The following is a 12,491-nucleotide window of genomic DNA, read 5'->3' as shown; positions in this document are numbered from 1 at the left end:
CAAATGGATGAAAGGCCTAAATATGAGACAGGGGTCCATCAAAATTCTTGAGGAGAACACAGGCAGCAACCTCTTCGACCTCAGCTGCAGCAACTTCTTCCTAGAAACGTCGCCAAAGGCAAGGGAAGCAAGGGCAAAAATGAACTTTTGGGACTTCATCAAGATAAAAAGCTTTTGCACAGCAAAGGAAAAAGTCAACAAAACCAAAAGACAACCGAGAGAATGGGAGAAGATATTTGCAAATGACATATCAGATAAAAGGCTAGTATCCAAAATCTATAAAGAACTTACCAAACTCAACACCCAAAGAACAACTAATCCAATCAAGAAATGGGCAGAAGACATGAACAGACATTCTGCAAAGAAGACATCCAAATGGCCCACAGACACATGAAAAAGGGCTCAGCATTGCTCAGCATCAGGGAAATCCAATCAAAACCTCAATGAGATGCCACTTCACACCAGTCAGAATGGCTAAAATTAACAAGTCAGGAAACGACAGATGTTGGCGAGGATGCAGAGAAAGGGGAACCCTCCTACACTGTTGGTGGGAATGCAAGCTGGTGCAGCCACTCTGGAAAACAGTATGGAGTTTCCTCAAAAAGTTGAAAATAGAGCTACCCTACGACCCAGCAATTGGACTACTGGGTATTTACCCCAAAGATACAAATGTAGTGATCCGAAGGGGTACGTGCACCCCAATGTTTATAGCAGCAATGTCCACAATAGCCAAACTACGTAAAGAGCTTAGATGTCCATCGACAGATGAATGGATAAAGGAGATGTGGTGTATATATACACAACAGAATATTAGACAGCCATAAAAAAATGAAATCTTGCCATTTGCAATGATGTGGATGGAACTAGAGGGTATTATGCTAAGCGAAATAAGTCAATCAGAGAAAGACAATTATCATATGATCTCACTGATATGTGGAATTTGAGAAACAAGACAGAGGATCACAGGGGAAGGGAGGGAAAAATGGAACAAGATGAAACCAGAGAGGGAGAGAAACCATAAGAGACTCTTAATTTCAGGAAACAAACTGAGGGTTGCTGGAGAGAAAGGGGGTGGGAGGGATGGGGTGGCTGGGTGATGGATATTGGGGAGGGTATGTGCTATGGTGAGCGCTGTGAATTGTGTAAGACTGATGAATCACAGACCTGTACCTCTGAAACAAATAATACATTATATATTATTAAAAACAACAACAACAACAAAAAAAACAGGCCAAGATCCTTGCCCTTATGGAGCTCATATGTGTGTGTGTGCGTGTGTGTGTATGTGTGTGTATGAGAGAGAGAAAAAACGATAAATAAAAATGATAAACATAATAAATAATCCAGTGTTACAAAGTGATGTGCTACAGAAAAAAATTGAGCAGGATAAGGAGGATAGTCAGCCTGTTCCAAACCCTGTTTTGACTCTTAGAAAGTTCTGTGTATTGAGGCCAAACTGCCTTCTTTTTTTTTTTCTCTTAATGCTTCCCTCCCACAGATTCTGGTTCTTGGCTACACAGAAAAAGCCTTACCCTTTAAGGTAGAAGTTCTCTGTTAGGTGTATGGATTCCCAGGCGATCTATGGCTGAGCTCTGGGGCACATGAGCTCTTGGTTACTGAAACTGTCTGTGACATTGCGAACTGCGGGTTTTTTTTCACCTTGGGAAAAGGGTCCATAGGTTCCTTCGGACTCTCACCGGGCTGTGTGACCTTGGATGTATTTTATAAAGGACAAGGCTTCTGTTCCCTCAAACCTGTGTGCAAACTTCACGCTGAAAGTATGCCAAACTACAGCTATAGAGAGAATTCAAAGGAAAGAGCAGAAGGTGGGGTGCAGAGGAGCCCAGAGCAGGCTGGGCCTGCAAGGAGTCATGGCCCTGGATTTTGGGAGAGGATCCTGGGACTGTGTCTGTCCATCATTCCCCAGCACGGGGACCAGTGTCTCACACGGTTGGGTGCTCAGCCCTTCCGTGAATGAGTGACTTACTGGGAGGTTCAAAATGATATCTCTTATTTCCTTGATTCTAAGGCACACTCATTTTAACATTTCTAAAATCAGATTGAATTTTACTACATTAAGTGTACACTTTTTTGTGATGCCTTTTTATCCCCTTACCCAAAAGCAGTTATTAGATTGAGGGCACTTTCATTAGTCAGGAAGGATGATGATGATGATGTTGAGGAACAGGAGAAGGAGGAGAAGGAGGAGAAGGAGGAGAAGGAGGAGAAGGAGGAGGAAGAAGGGGAGGAGAAATGCACTGTCCTGGATAACCAGCTGACCTCTGCCACGGGAGGTGTCAGAGCTGAGCCCGGTCCCCGCTTGAGTGCCCAGGACATGCCCACGTAGGTACCTGGGTTGTTGCGAATGGCTTCCTTCAGCTCCCTCTTCTCCTGCCTCAGTGCCATCAGCTCCGTCCGGATTGTCTCCTTCTCTTTTTCCAGCTTCTCTTTTTCTACCAGGTACCTCCGGGCATCTTCCTCAGCTCGGTTCTTGCCGTACTTGTATTGATTGGCACCTGCAGAAGTAGAAGGCAGGCAAAGGCCCCCATTTCTGATCTCTGGTAAGGGTACTTGGAGGGGCCTTAGCGTCTTTCTCAGCCTCAACTTCTCCATCTATAAAATGGGAATACTTAGATCTATATCCTTAGTGTGTGAAACCTCCAAGGAAACAGGAGCAAAAGGGAGGCAGCAGAGCACAGGGACTAGGAACAAGGGCTTTGGAATGAGGCAGACCAAGGTTTGTGTTCTCTTTCCCCCTTTACTAGTTGTGTGACATCAGGCAACAGTGAACTGCGCTGTTTCTGTGCCTTTCCCCCAGGTCTTGGTTTCCTCATTTGTAAATGTGGGACCATTGATCAAACTTACCTCTTAGCATAGTGGTAAGTTTTTAAAAATTTTTTTAAAGATTTTATCCATTTATCCGAGAGAAAGAGCACAGAGGGAGAGTGAGAGGGAGAAGTAGACTCCCTGCTGAGCAGGGAGCCCGATGCGGGACTTAGTCCCAGGATCCTGGGATCATGACCTGAGCTGAAGGCAGCCGTTGTAACCGACTGAGCCACCCAGGTGCCCCAGCATTGTGGTAAGTTTGAAATGAAAGAATTGATGAAAAATACTTGATACGGTATCTGGTGGAAGTGCTTAGTAAATGTCAGATAATGATATGAAACAAATTTTGTGATGTATAACACACCTTAGTTTTAAAAGGGCATTTTACAGTCAACTCTCAGGTATATATAAGACAAGGAGACAGGGACATACAACTCAGAGCTGCAGAGAATCAAGACCTTGGGTCAGGTATTGCCTGCTTTATTCCTGGAAAATGGGTTGGAGGAGAGAAGGGCCCAGAAGTCTGTTGCAGGTTCTACATTATGGTGGACAATTACAAATAATTATGGCAAAAATTTATCAAGCATTTACTATAAGCTAGGCCATTTATATTCATTTCCACTTAATCTTCATAAAACTTACTAATATTAGCTCTGAGGCACAGAGAGCTCGGGTCTCACTGCTAATGATGGCAGAGCCCAGGTTGAGCCCATATGTGTCTAACTCTGGGCTCTGTGCCATGCATTATGGCCCTAGCTGGGGCAATGCCATGGTCCAACGTTTCAGGGAAGTTTTTATTTATTTATTTTTTTCAGACAGTCACTCATAGCCCTTTTAAGCTGGTGGGGTGTGGCGTTTGGAATGATTCCCTTGGTTTACCCCCATTTATGGGGTCTTGTCTCTCTAATTCTCATAGGGATGGCAGTGGCCACCCAGTGATGCATGCAAAAATCAATTCCTGTCCCAACTACCCTGCAGTTCAAGCCTGATCATAATAAATAAAGCATGGAGGGCAGAGAAGGGGCCCCATACTTCCCCCAACTGCCCAGATACACAGTAGCATCCCAGGGCAGTTTTCTCCCAGAAGTTTCGATTTTATAGACTGGTAAGCTAAAAATAAATGGGTAGACCAGCAAAGTGTTGTCAGTGTTATATTTATCAGATAAGGACCTTAAAACCCCCAACCACCATCTATGATTCCCAGTATTTTATATCTCTTTTATACATCACTCAATATAATATTTGATTTGAAGAAAGAATCTATTGTGTTATCTTTGTTGTTGTTGTTTGAATGCTTTATGGTTTCTTTAATCTTACATGTTTATTTCAGTTCACTTTTCCATTTAATTTTTTAATTTTAATTTTTGGAGAGAGAGTGAGCGAGCACGAGCATGAGTTGGGGGTGCAGAGAGGGAGAAAGAATCATAAGCAGACCCCATGCTCAGCGCAGAGCTCAATGTGGGGCTCGATTTCAGACCCTGAGATCGCAACCTGAGCCAAAATCAAGAGTCAGATGCTTAACCGACTGAGCGACCCAGGCACCCCTACTTTTCCATTTGAAAATGGGCATTCCATAAAGGCCTGTATTTCCGGTGGTGCCGATGAGAGCAGAGTGTAAGGAATGTGACACAACCACCCTCTGACTGTGCAGGGGGCACACTCAGGCCCAGAGAAGGGAAGGGACTTTTCCAAAGTTACGTAGTAATTTAGTGATCAAGTGGGAAAAGGAATACAGGTCTCCTGACCCCCAGAAGAGATTATCTACATTAATGAAGTGGAGATCTAATAAAGAAAAGTACTTTAAAAGATAAATCTTCAAAAAGCAAGGAATAGAACTTGACTTTGTTTGTACAGTTCTTCGTTGAAGAACTGTAAAGCAAAAACTAAAAGGCTCTTGGAATATGCTGTCCTACAGGAAGCCAGCCGGCTCGTGAATCACGTGTAGGAGCAGAGACTAGTGTCGGAAATCAAACAGAATTGACCAGAGTCTGGCATGCTTAGCCTTTATTGCGTAGTGTGGCAATCAGGCAAAATTCACTCAGCTCCTATATGGGGTGCTAGGGAGAGCGCGGGCTGGGACACAGAGGTGAGCCATGCCCTTCACGGCAGCTGCCTTGAGGGTATTTGGAGGGGTTCGTTTCTCCACTTGCTCCCCCAGATCAGAATTTATTAATGTTTTTAGCCTTTGGAACAGACAGAAGTTGAGGGTGAATTTTATATGTGTATATATGTGTATCCATATATATGCAACATCGCAGCATAAAAACGTATTTGGCCTTCGTGTTAAAATTTTTGAAAAGTAGTTGCTAGTATTAAGAAGTCAGTAGATTTCCTATAAAGGCTAGATTTCTGGTCTCGAATAATCTGCGAACCTGGGCTGCCAGGTTCCGTGGGAGCCACTGGCTGAAGCTGAGTAGTAGCCGCCTCTCTAGGTGGAGGCTGAGCACTCCAGGTTCCCACAGTCTTCCCCCCACCCCATTCCCTGTTGTTCCCCCTCAGAGGCCACAGCCTAGCTGCCCTTTAGCTCTTGGCTTGTGCTGTCATTTTTCTTACGGTAGAGTATTTTCTTACATCTCGCTTCACTCCTTAATTTACTTGCCCACTGCCTAGAGGAATCTGATTTGAGATCCCCAACCCCGTGGATTGTTTCTTTCCCTTCCTCGGTCCCACCCAGAACTCACTGGAGGCATGGCGCTTGACTTTGACCTGCGGATCCACTCGATGGGACTTCTCACTGCAGGAGGAGGCATGGCGTTTCACCTGGGCCCCCGCGGGACGCTCGGGCTCCTCGTCCTGCGGGAGATGGAGAAAGGAGGTGAAGGGCAGGTAGGCTCAGAGCCCTCCAGGCAGGGTTGTATTCTGCTCCAAGTGTGGTGGGTGAGCATTGCAGGACCTCTGAGATTGTGGCCTTACGTTTTTAGACTGGGGCTGCACTCAACACTTTATAGACTACTTCTACTAGCGTGTATCATTTGATCCTCATACCTTCCTGTTGGGGGCTGCAGAAGGCATCCCTAAACTGGAATATCTGCTGAGAGGAAAATTTGGAAGTCTCAGAGGGCTGTGGGTGACCATATTTGATTTATCATAGCTATTTCTGTCTTCACATCATTTGGAAGTGTCCTTCAAATTTTCTAAAATTGCTAAATGTAGAGCTCCCAGTTAAGATAAAAAGTCGTGGATGACATCAGCCAATGGTGGAAGTTCATAACTTAATAAACTGGCTCTACATTTTGAAAAAAGATTTTATTTATTTATTTGAGAGAGAGAGGGGAGAGTGTGCGAGCAGGGGGAGAGGCAGAGGGAGAGGCAGAGGGAGAGGGAGAGGGAGAAGCAGGCTCCCCGCTGAGCAAGGAGCCAGACATTCCAGTGCGACCCCAGGACCCTGAGATCATGATGTGAGCTGAAGGCAGACGCTTAATTGACTGAGCCACCCAGGCGCCGCTAAACTGGCTATACATTTGTGCATGAAGAGTATTAAGAACACCCAGAATCCAGTCAGAGCTCAGGGAACCAGGAATGGAATATGATAATAATGTAATATAATAATGATATTGATAACAATAGTACTATTTACTCCATGTGAGAGCTTCTGATGTCTATGTGCTGCTAAGCTCTTTCCATACAGTATTTCATTTAGTTCTTGCAGTGATCCAATCAGGTAGGTTTTATAGTATTCGTCTGGAGCCGGGAAATGAGGACCAGAGAAGTGAAGCCCAAGGTAACCCAGATTCAGCCCTGAATTCAAAGTTCATGCCGTTAGGTACTAAGCTATCTGGCTACTAATCACTGCAACTGAGAAAGATCTCAAGCTGCATCCACTGGTTCATCTGAATCTGAAGAAAGACCATATAAGCAGAAGAAGGGTGGAGAAGTTTCTAGGAAAGGGAGTCTTAGAGGTGGGAGCTCGGTGTCATCCAGCACTGTCCAAGGCAGGGGTCTGGCGTGCAGACATGTCTGCTTTCTTTGGCAGCTTGATCCCCTCTTTTTCTCTCCCCCAGCTGTGAGGCCTGACGCACCCACCAGGGTCTGATCAGAATGTGGCTGTCTGGCTCTCCCGTGGGAGGAAGAGACGTAGGACACGCTGCCGGAAGCAGTCTGTTCATGTGATGGCTACCGAGGCCTCACTGGCCTCTCCTTGATTTAGTGAACAAGACAGGGAGACTCTGCCTTGGGAGCTGAGGCCCGGACCGTGACTCCACCAGGTGAAGGTCTATGGAGTGGCTGCCCCCCACGCACCACTGAGTCAGCAGCATCAGCTCACAGAGCAGCGAACCGGTGGAGGGACCAACACCTTGCTCAGACCGGTGTAGTGCTTTGCAGTATACAGAGTCCTCTCCCTTCCTGATCTAGGGGCTTGTTGCTGTACTACCCTGCCTCCTCTCCCGGGGATTCCTTACCCAGAGCCGTGATCTATGATGAGAAGGGTCCTCCCTCCCCCTCCCGCTGCTGCTTAAATGGAAATTATCCCTGACGTGCAGGAAAAAAGGAGTGGTGACAGAGAGAAAGAGGAAGAGCTAAATCAGTGGCCTTTGCCACATTCCCAGCCCTCCCAAGGGAGCGCACCTGTATCTTTTCATAGGGAACATCATCGTATACACGGGGCTCAGGCCATTGATCCTGGCAGGATCTTGCATATCTAGAAAATATAAGGTGTCATGATGATGGCAATGATGATGACACTTTGTGGCTTATAGAGCTTTCCTGTCTACTCTCATTTGATTCTGTGATGGGTGTTGGAAGGTTAGTAACAGCAACCACGCCAGGCAGCGCTGGGCCATTGCTGTGTTAAGGACTTCAGAGGCAGGGAGCCCCATGATTCTCACAGCAACCTGAGAGGTCAGTAATTCATCCCCTCCATTCTATACGCGAGGACACAGAGGATCCAAGCTGGCAAGCCACCACCCCAAGCTGTTGGTCGTGAGAGCCGTGACTTGAACCCGGCTCTTCCAGTGCATGGACCAGCCCTGATGGCCAAGGGTGTGAGACCCTGAGTTCCATGGCGTGAGAGCCCAGCCCCAGTCACTACGCAGAAGGACTTCTGTTCCTTTGCTCATCGCATCCACAGCTTCCCCCAACCCTGGGCTACCTCCGTTAGCCAGCTCGCTCCTGCCTGCTGGGGGAGGAAGGCACCCACTCTGACTTCCCAAGGAAGCAGAGCCCTCCTCGGCTCCTCCTCCCTCCCCTCCCAGCGCCCATGGCCAGACTCAGAGGCTCTGAGAGGCTGCCGGGGGGCGGGGGGGCTGGGGGGTGCTGGCCCTCACAGGAAGGAGTTGCGCCCTGCACTGACGATGCTGGTTAAGGTCTCCACGTCCACGTAGTCATAGTGCAGTGCCTCGGGAGTGACTTTGGAACCCATCTCCACCAACAGCAGCCCAAGCCAGCGGCCCATGTCCTCTGAGCAGTTTGCCTGAGGGAGAGGAGGCACAGGCTGATGAGTTCACTTTGGTACTGTTAGGGCCTCAGGCTACCTGCTCACTTTAGCCAAACCCATATTTGTAAAGTACCTGCTATGTACCCAATACTTAGGGGTCCAAGAGGAACAGGGCTGCAACACCCACCCAGAAATCCAAGTGGCTTCCACCCTTTCTTTATTCAGGTTTTGGCTCTAATGCTCCTCTTCGGAGAAGCCCTCCCTGACCACCTCTCTAAGACACACACCCTCACTCACTATCCTCAGAGTCTTCATGACCATTTAGAGGCAAAAACGACATTTGGATTTCCCTGAATTAAAAAAAAAAAAAATTACTTTTTTATTAGAGGAGACTATTTCTCACATAACCCAATCGAAATTTTCCCCTTATAACTGCCAATTATTTGTAGTACTAGTGTACAGGAAAACTGCCAAGAGTTGCTGGTTAACTGAACCCATAGTTCTCGGTAGTTCTCATTTAAAGAGCATTCTTATAAAATCAGCTGAGCACACAAATGTTAGACTTGAATAAAGAAAGCACACTTCTCGCCAGAAAGCTTTGTGTTTAATTTAAGAGAAATAAGAGGCCCTTCTCAACCTTTCAAAAATAAAAGTGAGTGACCAGAGCAATATTTCTTGAAATTTAAGAACTGGGTGAGGCAGTGGGTACTGGGCAAAGCAAACAAGATCAAGAGGCTGGGTTTTTGTTCTAGGATCAGGCCAAGAGGCCTCTGACCCCCCTTGGAGCCTTGGACAAAGCACCTGGCTGCCCTGGCCTCAGTTACCCTGTTTGTAATATGAGGGGGTAGTTCTTGAACTTTCCCTCCAGTGTTTACATTGTAAATCCTAAAAAGCCAAATGAGGGACATGTAGAGGAGAGGCTCCATGCATTGTGCAGGACCTCAGAAAGGAGGGCTAGTGCCACTGGGTAGGAACAACCATGAATGGGTGGGATGAAATCACATTTTCATTCAGCCATTTGTTCAACAAATAGTAATTGAGCCTTTAATATGGGCTGGGCATCATGCTGGGTTCTGGAAAAACCAAAAATATGCAGAACAGGCATGGTTACTGCCTTCACGGAGCTTAAAGATTTCAACTCAGTGTGGAGAACACCTTTCTAAAAATGTAGCTGCTTCATGGGAGGGGCAGGCTGCCTTGAAGAGCAGTGGTTGATCTGAGGCAGCCGGCCACTGGTGGGAAGGTTTTAGAGGGGATTCCAGAATCAGATCCAGGTTAGATCAGACTAGATGCCTTTCAGGCTTGGGATTTTAAGATAGGGGAGAATAAACAAACTTCGGTTCTAGGGTTGCCAGATTTAACAAATAAAAATGCAGAATGCTCTGTTAAATTCGACTTTCAGATAAACAACAAATACTTTTTCAGTATAGGTATATACCAAATATCACATGGGATATACTTGCATTAAAACCATTGTCGTTTATCTGAAATTCCAATTTAAGTGGGTGTCCTGTATTTTCACTGGCAGTCATTCTCGGTCATTTGGCAGCAGGTGGGCTTACTTTCCCTTTTTCCTCAGTCCCTGTAATGTCAGTTAGCAAGGCCCCCCAAGACAAAAGCCCACACCCAGGCCAAACCTCCTCTCAGCTGCCACCACCAAGAACCATTCTCTCCTCTCACCTCCAAGATGGCAACCTCCTGCTGGTTGCGCAGAATCCTGAAGGCAAATGGATGTCTGGGCCCAAAGCCTGGGGCCACCTCACAGCCACGGAGAGCAATGGCATTCACATGGGTCCGCAGGTCTGTGTGATCCTTGTGGAAGTACAGAGTGTTGCATTTCAGGAGGCACCAGCGTTCCTTCCAGCCCTGGTTCACCAGCACATTCAGATAGCCTGGGAGGGGGAGACCAGCGGGGTGACCTCCTGACAGCCTGGCCCTGGGGAAACCCAAGGTGGGGGCTGTGAGTCTGCATGGGTCTACACCCTGGGGACAAGCGCCTGGACAACCCTCGTTCTCTAGCTGGAAAGAGGCCTTGTGGGTCCTGGATCAGCTCACTCTCTCTGGGCCTGTGGCCTCTGGCACCGTCTTCTCCTTGAGTTTCATTTCCTTATCTGAAATGGGGACTGATGATCACATTCATATACTGATACCCAGCCTTTGTACCATACCTAGCTTGGTGAAAAGGGCAGGGGACTACTGTAGAGGTGAGTAAAAGACACAACTATTATCCCTTTTGCTTTTCCTCCTCCCGAAATATCAGAACTATTAGTGAGACAGAAAATAATGGGTGATGCTGACACCTGGTGGCAGCATGTGGGAACAAAAGTGTCTAGCCAAGAGAAAGAATTCTAAAATGAGCAAGGCACAGACTGATGACCAATGGGTTTAGAATTCACTCTCAACATTTTAGATTTAAATAATTTTTTCCCACAACATGCCCTGATTTACTGGTTACAAAATAATTATTTATAGCCATGTGATTTTATACTATTTTTTCAGGTTTAAGGGAATATTACTGCATATCCAAAATACAGAATTTTCTGGGGTGCCTGGGTGGCTCAGTCGTTAAGCGTCTGCCGTCAGCTCAGGTCATGATCCCAGGGTCCTGGGATCAAGCCCTGCATCGGGCTCCCTGCTCAGCGGGAAGCCTACTTCTCCCTCTCCCACTCCCCCTGCTTGTGCTCCTGCTCTCGCTCTCTCTCTCTGTCAAATAAATAAATAAAATCTTAAACAAAACAAAACAAAAACAAAACAAAAAAACCCCAACAAAATACAGAATTTTCTATTGGAGTCCAGTACATGGAACACTGCATTAATGAAAACAGAATAATATATCTTCCCTTCCAAACCATGTTAAACTCACATTGAAGGCATTTATAACCATGTTTAACTCACGCTGAATGCATTTGTAAGTACTTAAATATTTTTATCCATTTCCTTATAAGACTGGGTTATAACTTACACACCTGGCATGTTATGTGCTGGGAGGAAATAAGACACTCTCCTCCCATCATAGTGGAGGAAACTGAGGCCCACAGACGGGCAGTGATTGGAGCTGAGGTCGCAGGGAACACAGAGATAGGGGAGTCAGGTGGCTTTTCCTTTTCCTGAGTATTAGGGCCTCACTGGAGAGAAGTGATGTAAAGGCATGGATTGTTGATGGAGTGGGGGTTAGGTAGGATTCTCTCCTCTGCCCTGGGAGCAAGGTGGAAGAGGCCTAGAGGGTTTTCTGGCTTAGCCCAGGGGCGCACAGCAGCAGGGTCTGACTCTCCTCCTCCCGGTGCCCAGGACCCACCACAGCATGGAACCTCCTCGTCGGGGCAGGATGTCTGCAGGTCATCAGCCAGCGGCTTCTTCTTGGAGAAGCTGATGATGCGGGTGATCTTGCGGCCCGCAGCCCTGCTCATTGAACCCTTCAGCTCTGCCAGACTGCTCTTCTTCCCTTTGCCTGTTGCCATGGAGATGGATTAGGGGAAGGGAGGGAGCCCCAAGTCCCAGACCCACCCACACCAGCCTTCCCAACGGCCCTTTCAGCCTGCGCCTGGGGCCTGGCTGCAACTGCAGGTGTGGACAGGCCAGGTGAACTTCCCCAGATCTCCAGAGCCGTCAGGACCTGCTCTGCACCGTATCCCTGTGCAAGGCCCCTCCCAGCTGTGGCATTCTCTGGCCTGAGTCCCCAGAGGCTCCTACCGTGGTCGCAGGCCTCCCGGCGGCCTAGAGTAGAACAGCTGTTACCCACGCCCAGGCTGTCCGAGTCTGAGGTCTGCTTCTCCTGGGACAGTCTCTGGGGGGGGGGGGGGGAAACACACAGAGAGCCCCATGTCAGAGGGCACACTCAGAAGTCCCCCTTTGTTGGTTCAATCCCCCCAACCTCTGCACACGATGATTGCCTAACAAATATTTGTCTGCACCTCTCCTGTGCCTGACACTATTCTAGGTTTGGGGGAGACAGGCTGACTTAGGACGGTTGTACCTTTGAATCTCTCATCGTCCGTTTGGGGAGCCAGGCACCTAGTTGCAACGCATTGTAATAAATTCCTAGGATGTCCCATATTCGGTAGGTGACAGGGTCTGGGAAGGTACTTAAATAGGATTCTAATGTAATGCAGCTGGTTTAGGAAGTGACCTCTGGTGGCATCGTGGGGACAGACTATCAGCCAAAGGGCCACATTAGAGAGTGTCATCCAGGGCAAGGTGGTAAAGGAAGGAGCTAAGATGACAAGATGTAGAAAAAGGGAAGAGTTGGCGTGTCCAAAATAGTTACGGCAGGACTTGGTGACCAGGAAATGTG

The 12,491-nt window shown here is 47.5% G+C and overlaps 1 protein-coding gene across 1 annotated transcript in view; it reads right to left on the bottom strand.

Moving 5' to 3' along the window:
• LOC118006813 (actin filament-associated protein 1-like 1) overlaps nucleotides 1-12,491 on the bottom strand; it is a 62,664-nt gene that overhangs the window by 9,431 nt on the left and 40,742 nt on the right. The window contains exons 10-16 of the mRNA XM_034999614.1: nucleotides 11,891-11,984; nucleotides 11,496-11,648; nucleotides 9,881-10,092; nucleotides 8,091-8,236; nucleotides 7,393-7,465; nucleotides 5,508-5,619; nucleotides 2,352-2,516 (exon numbers count right to left, since the gene is read on the bottom strand). Of these exons, the coding sequence (XP_034855505.1) occupies nucleotides 2,352-2,516; nucleotides 5,508-5,619; nucleotides 7,393-7,465; nucleotides 8,091-8,236; nucleotides 9,881-10,092; nucleotides 11,496-11,648; nucleotides 11,891-11,984 (955 nt within the window). The remainder of the gene's footprint in view (nucleotides 1-2,351; nucleotides 2,517-5,507; nucleotides 5,620-7,392; nucleotides 7,466-8,090; nucleotides 8,237-9,880; nucleotides 10,093-11,495; nucleotides 11,649-11,890; nucleotides 11,985-12,491) is intronic.

The sequence above is a fragment of the Mirounga leonina genome, unplaced genomic scaffold (assembly GCF_011800145.1).
Source record: "Mirounga leonina isolate KUSES-001 unplaced genomic scaffold, KU_Mleo_1.0 Mir_99, whole genome shotgun sequence".
Classification (NCBI taxonomy): Eukaryota; Metazoa; Chordata; class Mammalia; order Carnivora; family Phocidae; genus Mirounga; species Mirounga leonina.
The sequence above is the reverse complement of the archived record's forward strand: the minus strand, read 5'-3'. Positions and strand labels throughout refer to the sequence as shown.